This window comes from Chanodichthys erythropterus, chromosome 15 (genome assembly GCF_024489055.1).
Source record: "Chanodichthys erythropterus isolate Z2021 chromosome 15, ASM2448905v1, whole genome shotgun sequence".
Classification (NCBI taxonomy): Eukaryota; Metazoa; Chordata; class Actinopteri; order Cypriniformes; family Xenocyprididae; genus Chanodichthys; species Chanodichthys erythropterus.
In genome coordinates, this window is record NC_090235.1 from 34,725,499 (window position 1) to 34,740,509 (window position 15,011).

General features: G+C 39.0%; 1 protein-coding gene across 1 annotated transcript in view; it reads left to right on the forward strand.

Moving 5' to 3' along the window:
• Nucleotides 1–11,550: 11,550 nt before the first annotated feature.
• The window catches only part of foxo6b (forkhead box O6 b), a 28,840-nt gene continuing 25,379 nt past the window's right edge, over nt 11,551–15,011 (forward strand). Inside the window, exon 1 of the mRNA XM_067412096.1 lies at nt 11,551–12,009. Within this exon, the coding sequence (XP_067268197.1) occupies nt 11,551–12,009 (459 nt within the window). The remainder of the gene's footprint in view (nt 12,010–15,011) is intronic.

Consider the following 15,011-nt stretch of genomic DNA (forward strand, 5'->3'; position numbering starts at 1 on the left):
ATTTAAGCTGAATATTTCAAATGCATATCTCTGAACTCCAGCTTACTTGTATGTCAGTGCTTTCAGATCATTGGCGGCATTTCCACAGTGTAGAGAGAGCGCATGCACATAGTTGCCAGATTGCAAAAATTAAGCAAAGCATTAGGCAGAAAATGTATCCTTTTAACTCTTTCCTTGCCATCATTTCTGATAATTTTCACAAAACTGTCATGGCCCCCAGAATATTTTGTTGTATGAATATCTGAACATGCAGAATATCAAAAGAAAGAACAGTGCACTTTAAAAAAAAATAAATAAATAAAAAATAAAAAATTCATAAAAAAGCAGCATTTTGAACAAAAACCTGAGTCTCCTTTTTGTCTCCTTTTTTTTCAAAACAAACAAACAAAAAAAACCCAGAGATTTTGGTGAAAAAAATTTTTTTGTTTTTTTTTAACTACATTTTAGTCTTGTCTTTTTTTGTCAATGATATTGCATGTTGATATAGTCACAGTTATTGTTTAATGACGTTGATATCGTCTTGTCATCGTCTTGCCTTAGTCATGGAAAAAAGGTTGTTGACGAACATTTTTTTTATCATAGTTTTCTTTAACAAAATTAACTCTAGTTGTTCCAATCACTTCCATGGCCACAGGTGTATAAAATCAAGCACCTAGGCATGCAGACTGCTTCGACAAACATTTGTGAAAGAATGGGTCGCTCTCAGGAGCTCAGTGAATTCAAGCGTGGTACCGTTATAGGTTGCCACCTGTGTAATAAGTCCATTCATGAAATTTTCTCAATACTAAATATTCCACGGTCAATTGCTTCCACTTTGCATAACAAAGTGAAAGCAATTGGGAACAACAGCAACTCGGCCACGAAGTGTTAGGCCATGTAAAATCACAGAGTGGGGCTGGTGCATGCTGAGGCACACAGTGCTCAGAAACTTTCTGCAGAGTCAATAGCTACAGACCTCCAAACTTTGTGTGGCCTTCAGATTAGCTCAAGAACAGTGCGTAGAGAGCTTCATGGAATGGGATTCCATGGCCGAGCAGCTGCATCCAAGCCTTACATCACCAAGTGCAATGCAAAGCGTCGGATGCAGTGGTGTAAGGAGCAGTGGAGACATGTTCTTTGGAGTGACGAATCATGCTTCTCTATCTGGCAATCCGATGTACGAGTCTGGGTTTGGGGGTTGCCAGGAGAACGGTACTTGCCTGACTGCATTGTGCCAAGTGTAAAGTTTGGTGGAGGGGGGATTATGGTGGGGTTGTTTTTCAGGGGTTGGGCTTGGCCCCTTATTTCCAGTGAAAGGAACTCTTAATGCTTCAGCATACCAAGACATTTTGGACAACTCCATGCTCCCAACTTTGTGGGAACAGTTTGGGGATAGCCCCTTCCTGTTCCAACATGACTGTGCAACAGTGCACAAAGCAAGCTCCATAAAGAGCGAGTTTGGTGTGGAGAAACTTTACTGGCCTGCACAGAGTCCTGACCTCAACCCGATAGAACACCTTTGGCATGAATTAGAGCAGAGACTGAGCCAGGCCTTCTCGCCAACATCACTGCCTGACCACACAAATGCGCTTCTAGAAGAATGGTCAAAAATTCCCATTCACACTCCTAAACCTTGTGGAAAGCCTTCCCAGAAGAGTTGAGGCTGTCATAGCTGCAAAGGGTGGGCCAACACCATATTAAAGCCTACGGATTAAGAATGGGATGTCATTAAAGTTCATGTGCATGTAAAGGCAGGTGTCCCAAAACTTTTGGCAATATAGTGTGTGTATATATATATTCATGAATATTCATGTGTATATATATATATATATATATATATATATATATGTGTGTGTAAATATTCATGTGTATATATATATATATATATATATATATATATGTAATGTATGTATATGTAAGCAAATGTAAGCAATTAAGTACGAGACGAGAGGCTGTGCTGTATCGTGAATAAGTCACGGCTGAAGGGCGTTGTAAGGCACGACATGAAGCGGAGTGCCTGCAACCCCTTCAGCCGTGACTTATTCACAATACAGCACTAGCCTCGAGTACCTTATTGCTTTTATAAAATGGTTACCACACAGTACAAATATTAAAGCCAGACATATGTATCAATGCAACTTTCATGAAGTAAACTTTTTCTAAAAGCCTTTCTTCCTCTGGTAAAATTGTTCCTGACCATGAACAGCAACAGAAGTTGCATTATTACGCCATTAAATGGTGGCAAAGACTGTCTTTATGAGTGTGCCAGTCAGTAGCAAAGACTTTTACTTTGAAAAGACTGAATTGTTTTGAAAACGGAACAAGACGCAACTGACAAATACTTTGACTAGCGCTGTCAGTCACAGGAAAACCCCTTAACTGTTAAAAGGACAAGATGATACATTCGACATTTAAATTGATTTTTTATTATGAACATAGGCCTGACCTGAAGGAAAATGCTAAATCTGAATGCAGGTTATAAACTGGCTCATTCAAACTTTTCCTCACAACATTCTTCTTCTGACACAATACAATAAACCTCAATGAACAATATCAATTGAGAACATACAATTTATGTATGTGAGTGGTTGCTGGGGGTGTTGTGTAGTGATACACAGAACCCTTGGGAGAAGAATCAGAATCAAAAACAGGAACTAACCGTTTTATATTTATAAAACAGCTCTTTAGGGTTCTCGAATCTGATTGGCTGATAGCCATGGAATATTTTAGTGATAACAGCACTCCTACCTTTTCACCATTTGTATCACTCCGCTTGAAGCAGCTGTCATGGCAGCCGAACAAATCCACTGTTGTACCACAAACTGTAGTTTAAGAGTTTGTGAGAATGTAGTTGTTTAGACCTGAAATATTTACTTTTACAATTTGTTTATTAGACGTTTTTGTGGATGCGATCTCCAGGCCGTCAGCGGCCAGTCAGTGCTCGTGTACATGCCGAGAACAGCTTCATCTCAGTCAGTGCTTCGAAGATTTGCCACTGGCTTTCATATTGGTTGAACATCAGATATAATTAATTCTGGATACATAAAATGGGCAATCTTCAATCTTATTCATTTATAACTTGTTCCTGAGAAAATCAGATTGGGCTATGTTAAATTTAATAATTTAATATTAATTATTAAACTGGCTATGTCGTTGGCAATGTTATCTTAACTGGTAACACTTTACAATAAGGTTCATTAGTTAACATTAGTGCAATTAGTGCAACCTCACTGCATCTATGCAGTTGTGCTTTTTAGCATGGTACCATTGTGATTGCTAGTATGTTCAGTGAGGTTGCTAGGGCATTGATATGGGGCTCACTGACTTGATATTAAAGAGACCTATGTCTGTATGCCTTTGTTCAAAGAGGTATCCAATATTTTAACAAATTTTACTCAAATACATTTGGTGGATCACTTATTCTATCACTTGAACAATGTGAAATCTAGTAAATTGTGAATGAGTGAGAGGATCTGGACAAGTTGTATACATGAATGTTTAAAATACAGTAATGCTTCTGATGCTTATGCTGTCTCATGCACCTCATGAGTTCAACACCACAGTGAAATGCTGTAATGGACATAAGCAGAGGCAAATCTGACAGCTACTCGGTTGATTTTAGTTGTACGAGAAGGTCTCTTGGCTGATGAAAACACTAACTTAGAAACTGATGTTGATATACTGTACCATATATTGACTACACACTCCGAGCAAACTGATACAGTTTCATCACTTTCTAAACAAAATAAAACAACAAAAAATAACAGTGTGGACAGTTAGTCAAAAAGAATTGAAAACTGAAGATTGAACAAAGCCACATACACTCTTCAAAACAAAGGTTCCAATGGGTATTTTCGAGGTGATGCCATAAAAGAACCATTTTTGGTTGCCCAAATAACCTTTCAGTCATCAGTTCTTAAAAGAACCATAAATAAATAAATACAATTTGAATATACAGAACTCTATAAAGAACCTTTTGTGCAATGGAAAAATTCTATGGATGTTAAATGTTCTTAATGGAGCCATCGATGCCAATAAAGAACCTTAATTTTTAAGTTTAGCCTATATGTGACTAATTTACATCATTCAGTGTAAATCTGTTGGATTTGAGGTATCTTTAGCACAAAATACACACCAAAGGGACTAGAGGTTTGTTCAAATGACTAATCCGAAGAATGAGCAACAGTAGTACTGATGCTTGCCTTAGCAAACACCACTAATTAGAAAAGTACAAAAGGAAATGTGACAGTAAACAAATAGAGATAAAGAACAGAAAGTAGGGTTGTGGACAATGCAGTCCTACATCTAGCTGTAAATCATTTTAAGCGTATTTATTTGATGCCCTAGTTTTGCTTCCCTATGACAGACCCCTTAGTGCAAAGCACTCTGGTTTTCGTACAGTGTAATCTCACTGACAGAGCTCTGATGTGAATGCTTGAGGCCCGGTTCAAACCCAACAGCAATTGCATGTTTACTTCCTTTAATTTGCTGTCAAAGATATTCTCTATCACCTCAGTGAGTGTGTGCGTAAGTGTCAGAATAGTGAGATAGAAACTGAACAGTTGAGAAGAGCAATTAAATATGGAAGATCTGGTATGCAGAGATACAGTAGTGTGATAGAAAACTCCTAGCTGAGACTACAGAAAGGCTGTGCATTGTATAGTATGTGTGGCCTTCAGATTTCAGCTTTAGTCTTTAAACAATCATAGCCAGATTTTAGCAAAAGAAAGAAAAAAGTTAGTTAGTTTTCTTTCCCCCCCAAGAATCTTTATCAATTTATCCTGACACCACAATCAACACAGGTTTTCAGTCCTGGGTCTGTTGGTAGCCTGAAAGGTTTGTACTTTGAAGAATTCCGCCTCAGGGCAAACTGTTCCAATGCCATGTATCTTTCGACAGTGATGAAATAAAGAAGCTTTGACTTGGTCCCTTGCATATTTATTCAAATATTTCACCAGCCATATATCTTCAGTTTGACAGAAACAGGGTCACATAAAGAAAGGAATCCTGATTTGAACTTCACTAACATTATGAATGTAACAACATGGGTGATGTTCTCTAAGATTATCATTGATTTAAAAAAAATATGTTTTTTAGATGCATATTAAAAGGTACTGTCTTGTACATATTGTACCTTTACTAGTATTCCACGTAAAAAATTAAACAACAAAAACACTCAATTCTTTAACACTCAGGCCTAGATGGAATTTCTATTTTCTATTCTGATTTGGGATGGCAATATGAAAGTGTATACTACTAATCAAGAAAAACATAATTTCCCCTGTAGACAATGTGTAAAATGTGTAAAACTGAGCTCAGAGTACTGCATATGCTCTAATTGGTAGCATTTTGAGTTCCTACTCTGTGAAATATTGCGGAGCTTTACTGTGGAGTTCTGCAAGTGCAGATTCCGTGTGGGCCTGCTAATAAGCTTAGATCAATTGTAGTGAGGGAGGATCAAGTCTAAGCTTCTTTACCACACGAAAAAAAGGAGTTTAACATTTAAGTAACTAAATCACAATTACAAATGAAGCTGCGAAGGTGGGTCACATTAGATTTGTCACCTTAGCCAATTAGCAGTATGCGTCAGCTGCAAAAAAAACTATCTGAGAGTCAGGCATGTGGATGAGTTCCAAAAGTTTTTCAGAGAGGCCGGATTGCAAGTGCATCATATCATAAAGCCTTGAAATTTCAAACATTTCTACCATTATTGGCCAGGAAAAAAAAAGTATACAATTCATTACTTTTTTTACTGTTTGTGATAACTTGCCCAAATAGCTGCCAGTAAAACAATTTAAGCAATACAAAACAGTTTAAGAAATGGAGGGGAAAATGTTAGAGATATTACAACCCGAATTGGGACATTTTTTAAATTTGAATAAAATGAAAACTAATATTTTATTCACAATAGAACATAGATAACATAAATGTTTAAACTGAGAAATTTTTACAATTTTATGCACAAAATGAGCTCATTTCAAATTTCCATGCCTGCTACAGGTCTCAAAATAGTTAGAACAGGGTCATGTTTACCATGGTATAGCATCTTCTCTACTTTTCAAAACAGTTTGAAGACATCTGGGCATCAAGGTTATGAGTTTCTGGAGTTTCAGTGTTGGCATTTGGTCCCATTCTTGCCTGATATGGGTTTCCAGCTGCTGAAGAATTTGTGGTCATTTCGTTTAATGATGCACCAAATGTTCTCTATAGGTGAAAGATCTGGACTGCAGGCAGGCCAATTCAGCACCTGGACTCTTCTACGATGAAGCCATGCTGTTGTAATAGCTGCGGTATGTGGTTTTGCATTGTCCTGCTGAAATACACAAGGCCTTCACTGAAATAGACGTTTTCTCGAGGGGAGCATATGTTTTCTCTAAAACCTTTACATACCTTTCAGCATTCATAGTGCCTTCCAAAACATGCAAGCTGCCCATACCATATGCACTTATGCACCCCCATACCATCAGAGATGCTGCCTTTTGAACTTAATACGGATAACACGCTGGAAGGTCTTCCTTCTCTTTAGCCCAGAAGACAGAAAGAGTCCATTTTAAATGAGCCTTGGCCCACAGGACACGACAGCACTTCTGGACCATGTTCACATATGGCTTCCTTTTTTGCACGATAGAGCTTCAGTTAGCGTCTGCAGATGGCACAGCGGATTGTGTTGACCGACAGTGGTTTCTGGAAGTATTTCTGGGCCCATTTAGTATGCAGTGTCGTCTGAGGGCCTGAAGACCACGGGCATCCAATAAAGGTCTTCGGCCTTGTCCCTTACGCACAAGATTTCTTCAGTTTCTCTGAATCTTTTGATGATGTTATGTACTGTAGATTATGAGATTTGCAAAGCCTTTGCAATTAGATGTTGAGGAACATTGTTTTTAAAGTATTCCACAATCTTTGTATGCACTCTTTCACATCTTGACTTCTGAGAGACTCTGCCTCTCTAAGACATCCCTTTTATAGCTAATCATGTTACAGACCTGATATCAATTAACTTAATTAGTTGCTTGATGTTCTCCCAACTGAATCTTTTCAAAATGTCTTGCTTTTTCAGCCTTTTGTTGCCCCCGCACCAACTTTTTTTGAGACCTGTAGCAGGCATCAAATTTGAAATGAGCTCATTTAGTGGATAAAAGTGTAAAATTTCTCGGTTTAAACATTTGTTATATTATCTATGTTCTATTGTGAATAAAATATTGGGTCATGTGATTTGAAAGTCTTTTAGTTTTCATTTTATTCAAATTTAAAAAACGTCCCAACTTTTCCGGAATTCGGGTTGTATACAAAAAATATCAAACAATTGTTTTGGCTTACAGAAAGAGTAAAATATGTCACAACCAATTCGTATGTATTTTACGAGGTGACTAATTCATACAAATTCCTACGAACTTATTTGTATGAATTCATACAATTTGTCTAATCCCCAGTGACCCCCTAGGTTTAGGGGCAGGGTTAGGGGTAGGTCATTCGTACGAATTTGACAACTCGTGAAATACGTATGATTTAGCAAAAATCGTATGAGTGAGGTCGCACCAATTTGTACGAATTAGCCACCTCGTAAAATACATACGAATTGCCATGAGTTAGCGTTAATAAAGCCAAAGACTTTATGTATAAAAAAGATGGTGCACTTGTATTATTATGAATGAGAGATCATTATGTCTGCAGTGGCCATTAGAAGCTATAGTTCCTATAGAAACAGTCAGACATGCTTAGACTTGCCTTGCGCATTAGCTTGTTCCAGCCTGAAAAATGCAGTTTTTTAGTCATTCTAGAGTTTAGAAACAAAATTTATGAAACAGTTGTCAGATTTCACTGGTGATTTCAAAGCCCATGTGACAACTTGACCTTTATGAACTTAGCCCTTATCCTGAGAAAGAAGGTTTTTTTTTTTTGTTTTGTTTTTAAACATTGATTGTGAAGTTATGGAAGAATTGCAAGATATAAACTCGCAAAATTGTGAGATACGACCTTGCAATTCTTACTTTTCTTCTCGCAATTCTCACTTTTCTTCCAATTGCGTGTTTATATCTCACAATTCTGACCTTATTTCTCAGAATTGTGAGTTTATATCCTGCAGTTGTAAATTTAGAACATGCAATTGAATTATTACTTTTTATTTATTTTTTTTATTCTGTGTCGGAAACATTATTTCAGTCAGGACCACTTAAGTCAAAAATTACAAGAGACAAAATTTAGTCAATTTTTATTGCCATATTTGCTAAAGTTACAATTTGGCGGTATGGCTCTGTTCTAAATTCCCCGTCCTTTCATGAGCTTCATGAAAGCCAAGACCGGGAACAGCAGCAGCTTCTGGGGACAACCTCCCATTTTTTTTAACTGGGAGAGCAGCAGAAAATCCCCCTATTGAGAACAGAGCATGCATCAATGACATCAGAATGACACTGATTAAGTTATACACAAGTTTAAGGAGGAGCTGGGGAGGAGGTGGGTTGCAAGCAGCGTGCAGTGGAAGCAGCCAAGCAGGCAGAGAGACGGAAGCTGCGTTTAAGTAATGCGCCTTATTTTAGATTTGCCAATGGAGTCCATAGAAATTGGATCAGCTGATATGGGTGGGGTTGGAATTTGAGAATCAGCTGATAGCGGAGCTTGACTACGAGGCCTGCCTGAACTAACGCTGACGCTTAATTAAGGTGACTGTCAGTGTTTTTTTTTTTTTGTTTGTTTTTTTTTTTTTGCTATACAACTGCAGGAAAAAAAAAAAATATGATGCTGATACTGAAATTGTGGTTCGGTGGACATAATTTACACAAAAAATATTATATTGTATTATATATTATTATTATTTTTTTGTACTTGGTGTTTTATATCTACATTAAATCTTATATAGTATCTGTGACAACTAGCCCTGGTCTCCTCTATATCTCAGCGAAGGGTCTTATGTTTTTGCCCCGGGCTCTTTCCATTAAATCTGTTAAACTGGCTAAAGCTCAGTGTTTTCATTCCATACTGTAGGAGTCACACCACATTCCTGTTACAACTTCATTGTGGTGCATAAAAATCTCCTTTCCAAAACCACAGGCCCATGTGTTATGAATTAAACCTCTGTTTGTTCTCATTTACAACATTTCTCTCTCTTATCCCTACCTTCCTCTGCATGTACCTCTCGCTCTCACTCTCTTTTCCACATTTTGTGTTGTAAAAGCAGCATTTAATCATGATGAAAGCATTCCACTACAAAGCATTGGAGGATTAGGTTGCCATTGACGACCAGCTGTCAATGGTCCACCGTTACGTCACCGTTGGGGGATTTTCCACCCGAAAAGGGGGTTACGGCTTTTATACATGCAGATTGTTACCGCCCACCTGTGCCACAGGACAACCAATGATGACAAAGCAGCGTCTGGAGGCGGGTGATGATTTGCGGAACGCGTCTGTGAGCCCCTCCCGCCTGTCAGATTCAATAGAATCTGATACGCGCGCTCTGGCTCGCGGCGTGGGCGGAATCCCCTCGGTCAATTTATCAGCGAGTCACACACGAACTGTACACTGAATGTCACACTCACTCGTGTCCCGCCCACCGCACTTGTTCATAGACAAGAGAAACGCTTGCCAAGAGCCATCATTTCCAAAAGAAATACACCCCTCCTCATCCGAAGCACGTTTGGCAGCTTTTTTTTTTTTTTTTTTTTTTTTTTTTTTTGGCGCTGCAATGTCTCTCATGGATAATATGATGTTGGGGTGGAGATTATCTACTGACATGCATCCATGAATAGCTGCTCTTGACTGTTTTTCATGGGAATTCATCATGTGGGCAGTAAAACCGTGTTAAATGCATACACGGCCAGTGCAGGTCGCGCATGGCAGCGGGAGCGCGGGGATTTCACGCACTCTGGTCACATCCCTCCGCCTGTCAAAGCAACAGGTTGCATTGCATTTCCGAATATGAACAGACAAAATGCTGACAAATAAATGCAATAATTAATACATTCAAGTACAAATGCATTCGAATTTCGTTCTTTCTTCTCCTTCTTAAAAAAAATAAAATAAAAAATACTTTAAATCTTTTGAGATATATGGCAAGCTGCTTCAACATTCATTATTAACAAGTAGGCTATTCATTTATTCATATATTGTAGTATAGCCTACATAGTGACTGGTAAACAGTCAGCACAGTAGTCTTTTACAGTTTCATAACTAGATACTACTTGCTATAGCGTCTATCTATTCAGTATGTTGCTTATAATAATTGTTTAAATATAGCACTTATTAATTTCCTAATCACAACCAATGACTATTGCATTATTACCTCTAACAAATGACATTTTTTGCCACTGATATATTTTCCACAGATCACAATTGAACTATTCAACTAGTATTTATTTGTACTTATTACAGTTTTAATATTGATTTATCCTTTTTCGTAACTAGTTATTAGTAATAGTAATATCAATGTTCCTAGTAATACTGAACAGACACGACTTGTTTAGACAGCAATGTATTCCATTTGGCACTAGCAACATTTTTGCTCATCATGTAAGATTTTTGAATTAAAAATTCACATAGTGTCCTAATTACAGTAAAATCAGGCTTTAAAATATGATTACGCAACTTTTTTTTTTTTATTAAAGTAGTTCGTTTTAAAGAATAAATGTTTATACGACTTGCCATAAGAGATGGACGTGCAAGGAAATTCTGCACATGTAAATCTTTCTAAAGAGGCATGAATGTTGTGTGGTAGAAGATGCGCGTCCTCCGGATAAACCTGTTCTGGAGGGAGTGACTTGATTCAAGCGCCGTCCAATTATCTGATAGCAGCATTTATCCGCCGCTACAGCCCCGTCTAGTCATCCGAAAACAGGCGTGAACCGACGTGGAAGGAATGCTCGTCTGAATATTTTATCTAACGAAAAGAAAGAAAATAAAAAAAAAAAAAAAAAACGTGTGGAGAAATATATTATCGTGGAAAGACGCGGCTGAATTGTGCCGCTCCATTCACACGACCCTATTTTTAGGGCGCTCTCGCCGTGTCTACTATCAGTAATAGTGACTGCGCTCGCGTGAGAGACCGCTTACAAATCTGCAGAGAGAAAAAAAAAAAAGGACCGGAGAGCTCCAGACAAACGGAAACTGTGGCCAGACTCCAGAGGAAGTCAATTGATTTCGCCCTTCTTGATGAGATAGATTTACAAGCTTTGCCCAGCGTGTCTGTCAGACCGTCTGTCAAAGCAATCAACAGTTGGTGCGACCGCGCGATTAAAGGGACTTTGCATGCACGAGACGCTTCAGTGATGGGTGTGTGATTTCAGCACCTCAGTCCTATGGACACCCGCTTGCGTGTGACTGAATTGTTCAGTAATATGGAAGACAGACTGTTGCATATCGTGATGCATTGGATGCTTTTGCGTGTTTAGTACATTACAGCAGACTAGAGACACAAGAATGAGCAGTCTATTCATGGCTCCCGGTGCTTTTGCTTTTATTCACGTCTTGCATTTGGTGTAAATAGACTACAGACAGAGAGATCACATACAGTCCATCTTTACTGGATTTAAGGGTGCATTGTTGTTTTACCCTTGACCTTGCCTTTTGACGCTCAAAAGCATAATGTTAATGATGGAGAGCAGCGGGATAGACGCGCATCAGGTTGAACTGGACGCCGACTACGAGCCGCACTGCCGCCCGAGGTCATGCACCTGGCCGCTGCCGTGTCCGGAGGAGGAGACCCGAGCGTTGCCTGTGAAAGTGGAGCCGCGCAACGTGCCGGCGTGCCGGAGCGGAGGGGCGCCGACGGAGTTCAAGCATCCAGCCGGCGCCCCTGCCCCTATCGCGGCCGCCCCTGCGTGCATGTCCGGCGCCGCGCTGGATGTGGCCGGCCAGCTGCGCAAATCCAAGTCGTCGCGACGGAACGCATGGGGCAACCAGTCATACGCGGATCTGATCACGCGTGCCATTGAGAGCACCCCCGAGAAACGGCTCACCTTATCGCAAATCTATGACTGGATGGTGCGATTTGTGCCCTATTTCAAGGATAAAGGAGACAGCAATAGCTCAGCCGGCTGGAAGGTACAGTTCCCACCTGATCATAATAGTCATATTTTAGAATTTCATGTTCTGCGCTCGCCATGTAGGTATCTCGCGTTATACAAAAGGCTGTTCGCTTATGTCAGACAGGCTACCTGACACGTTGTGGTGAAGGGAAATTCTCTGCTTTCCAATACATCATACATTTCCAGAGCAATGAGTAGAATGGGGAGGCGAGCAGAAGGAGTAGAGTTCAATGAGTTCATTGCTCTTACAATATTTTAAATGTAAAATTTTGGCCGTTTATGACGCAACAATGGCGTTTATGACGCATTGAGCTTGATTATGACGCCTTCATCGGAATGATCTGTAGTGCGCGGGCCGCGCTCGTAAGGCAGGTCACCTGGGGGACACGCACGGGTCCGGTCAGCTTCCCCGCGCGTCGGCCACGCATGCACGCAAGCACGCCTGTCTGTCTGCTTTGAGATCTCCAGCACGCACCCTCCTCCTCCTCCTCCTCGTAACCCCCTCCCTCCCTCTCTCCCTCTGCTGTCTCCTGTTCAGCCCTGACATCCATCCAAAAGACTATGGGAAATAAAATAGGCGGTATAAAATTGTAATTAAAACATTACATAATCGAAAAGGGTTATTTAGTGAAGCAAATACAACCGCATAATTGCACCACATTGGTTGGCAAAAGAATAAACCATGCTGAATGTTTCAGCTGTTCAGTTTTTGTGTGTCATATGGTTGTGTCAAAGGTTTTAATTAGATCAGATTTGATATTTTGAACTATGCATGCTCTCAATATACATGCTTCATTCAGAACCCAAGGGACCTTTGTCTGTCTGTCTCTCTGTTTCCCTCAGCACCAACATCTAACTTCGAAAATGATAGTCAGGCACAGCTGAATTTGAATTCTGTTTCTCCCTGTGGTTTGTGGCTTTCTGTCAAGCATTTTAGTTCACCGAGATAATATCATAAAACATCCAGAAAGGCAGACAATTATGAAGTGACTTCTTTCAACCGATCAGTGGCTATTTATTGTATTTTTTGAGAATGGCCTTTAATAAAATACAAAACCTTACAGAATATAAAGCCGGAAAAACATCTTATTTTTGTACAAGGGAACTTAGTTAATATTCTAGTTAATGTTTCAGAATTAATACAGGTTAAAAACATGTTAATGTATGTATATATTAAATATATCAATTGATCAATTTACCCTCATTATTTATGGTTTAAGAGGATGGCGTGCTTTTGTTTGAATTCATCATGTCTTAGAATGTTTTTGTTTGTCAAAGTGTGTGCAATAGTTGATACACACAGGCCTTTTATTACATCATCAAAACAACAGGAGATTTTAATATTTCTAAATGGGATATTTACTGTACCTCACGCTAGATCCTTGTTTTTTCATTGGATACAGGGGACAAAGAGATGGGCTAAACTAATCTTAAGCCTGTAGTTTTAAACTGAAATTAAATCTGGTTTAATTCCTTACGACTTGTTTGTGCTGCCCAGGGATCCACAGCTGTATGTCGCTCATATGTTCCCATAAGGCGAGAGATTTGATTGGCCGGCAGGAGATGAAAATGGAGAAAAACAACTTGATTCAATCAAAATAAGGTTGTGGAAAACAGACCATGCTCACACATGTTGGCCCCATAACAGTTGGCATCTGATTTTAATGCGCATTTAATTCTGACACATGCAGACCGTGCGCTCGCACTAACAATACACACAAATATGCATAACACACACAAACAGATATTTACTTCAGAATGTAAAGCACTCTTATATGATAGATAGATAGATAGATAGATAGATAGATAGATAGATAGATAGATAGATAGATAGATAGATAGATAGATAGATAGATAGATAGATAGATAGATAGATAGATAGATAGATAGATAGATAGATAGATAGATAGATAGATAGATAGATAGATAGATAGATAGATTATCCACCAGTGGCAAGTTGATGATGGAACTGAAGGTGGTTTGGAGCAAAGAAAGATCACATACAGTCAGTGCACTGAAAGCACTCTTTAATAGCTGTTGTGTAATCCTGCTTGTCTACACTGTGGCAGCCAGTTTCGTGTGTCTCGGCTGGCCTGGCTCGGACATTGAGCCTCGCCGTTTTTGGCATCAATTAGCTGCTATTATTAGTTCTGGGTTTTCTGTGACGGGTTGGATTATGGCTGTTGTACGGTGGGCAAGAGGGCAGAGAAGAACATGCATGGCTCATTGTGATGACCAGTGCTTGTGGTTTATGGAGGGATGCCATGTTGAAGTGTTTTGCTTTTATGTTCACATTCTTTTAAAGTGTGTCTATGTATTTGTGGTATAACATGAGGTTTTCAGATGAGCCCGGTGATGTGAAGCATCTCGTATAATAGTACGGCAAGAGTGTGTCACATCCTGTTACTGACTGTTGAGATGTAGAAAATAACTAATCAGGTTTTCTCTATCCTTCCAAGTATTTATTGCATTTAACTGTGATTTATTGTGATGGGAGCTTAGCGTTAATGCATGTGTGTCTACAGCCGTTTATAGGTTTTTCCAGACTCGTATAATATTTTGAAGATGTTGTCTATATCACTATCAATACCCAAAGTAAAATTTTATAGCTCAGTAGTTGCTTTTTCAAAGGTCAAGAGACTTAATGGAGATCTAAGCCACATTTCATTTAAGTATTATTTTGTCTCTGAGATTTTCCCTAAAATTCCTAAGGAGCAATAAAAATAGATAAAATGTACAGTTGTTGACATACAGTAAGAGTTTTGAGCTATAAAATGAATGTGGATAGTAGAACTCAGATCATTCAGTATGGGGAGATATTGATGAGAAACTTGATGATGAGTTTGAGCCATTATATAAGATGTTGTTGTTGTTTCAGGAGACTTCAGTAAAGGTCTCAATTTTATTAATCTCAATCTCAATTCAATTGAGATATTAAGGAAATCTCATTTGTGATTGTTGTGTCCTAGGTGTATTTATACATCTATGTAGGAAGGAACAGAAAAAAGGGAAGTTAAA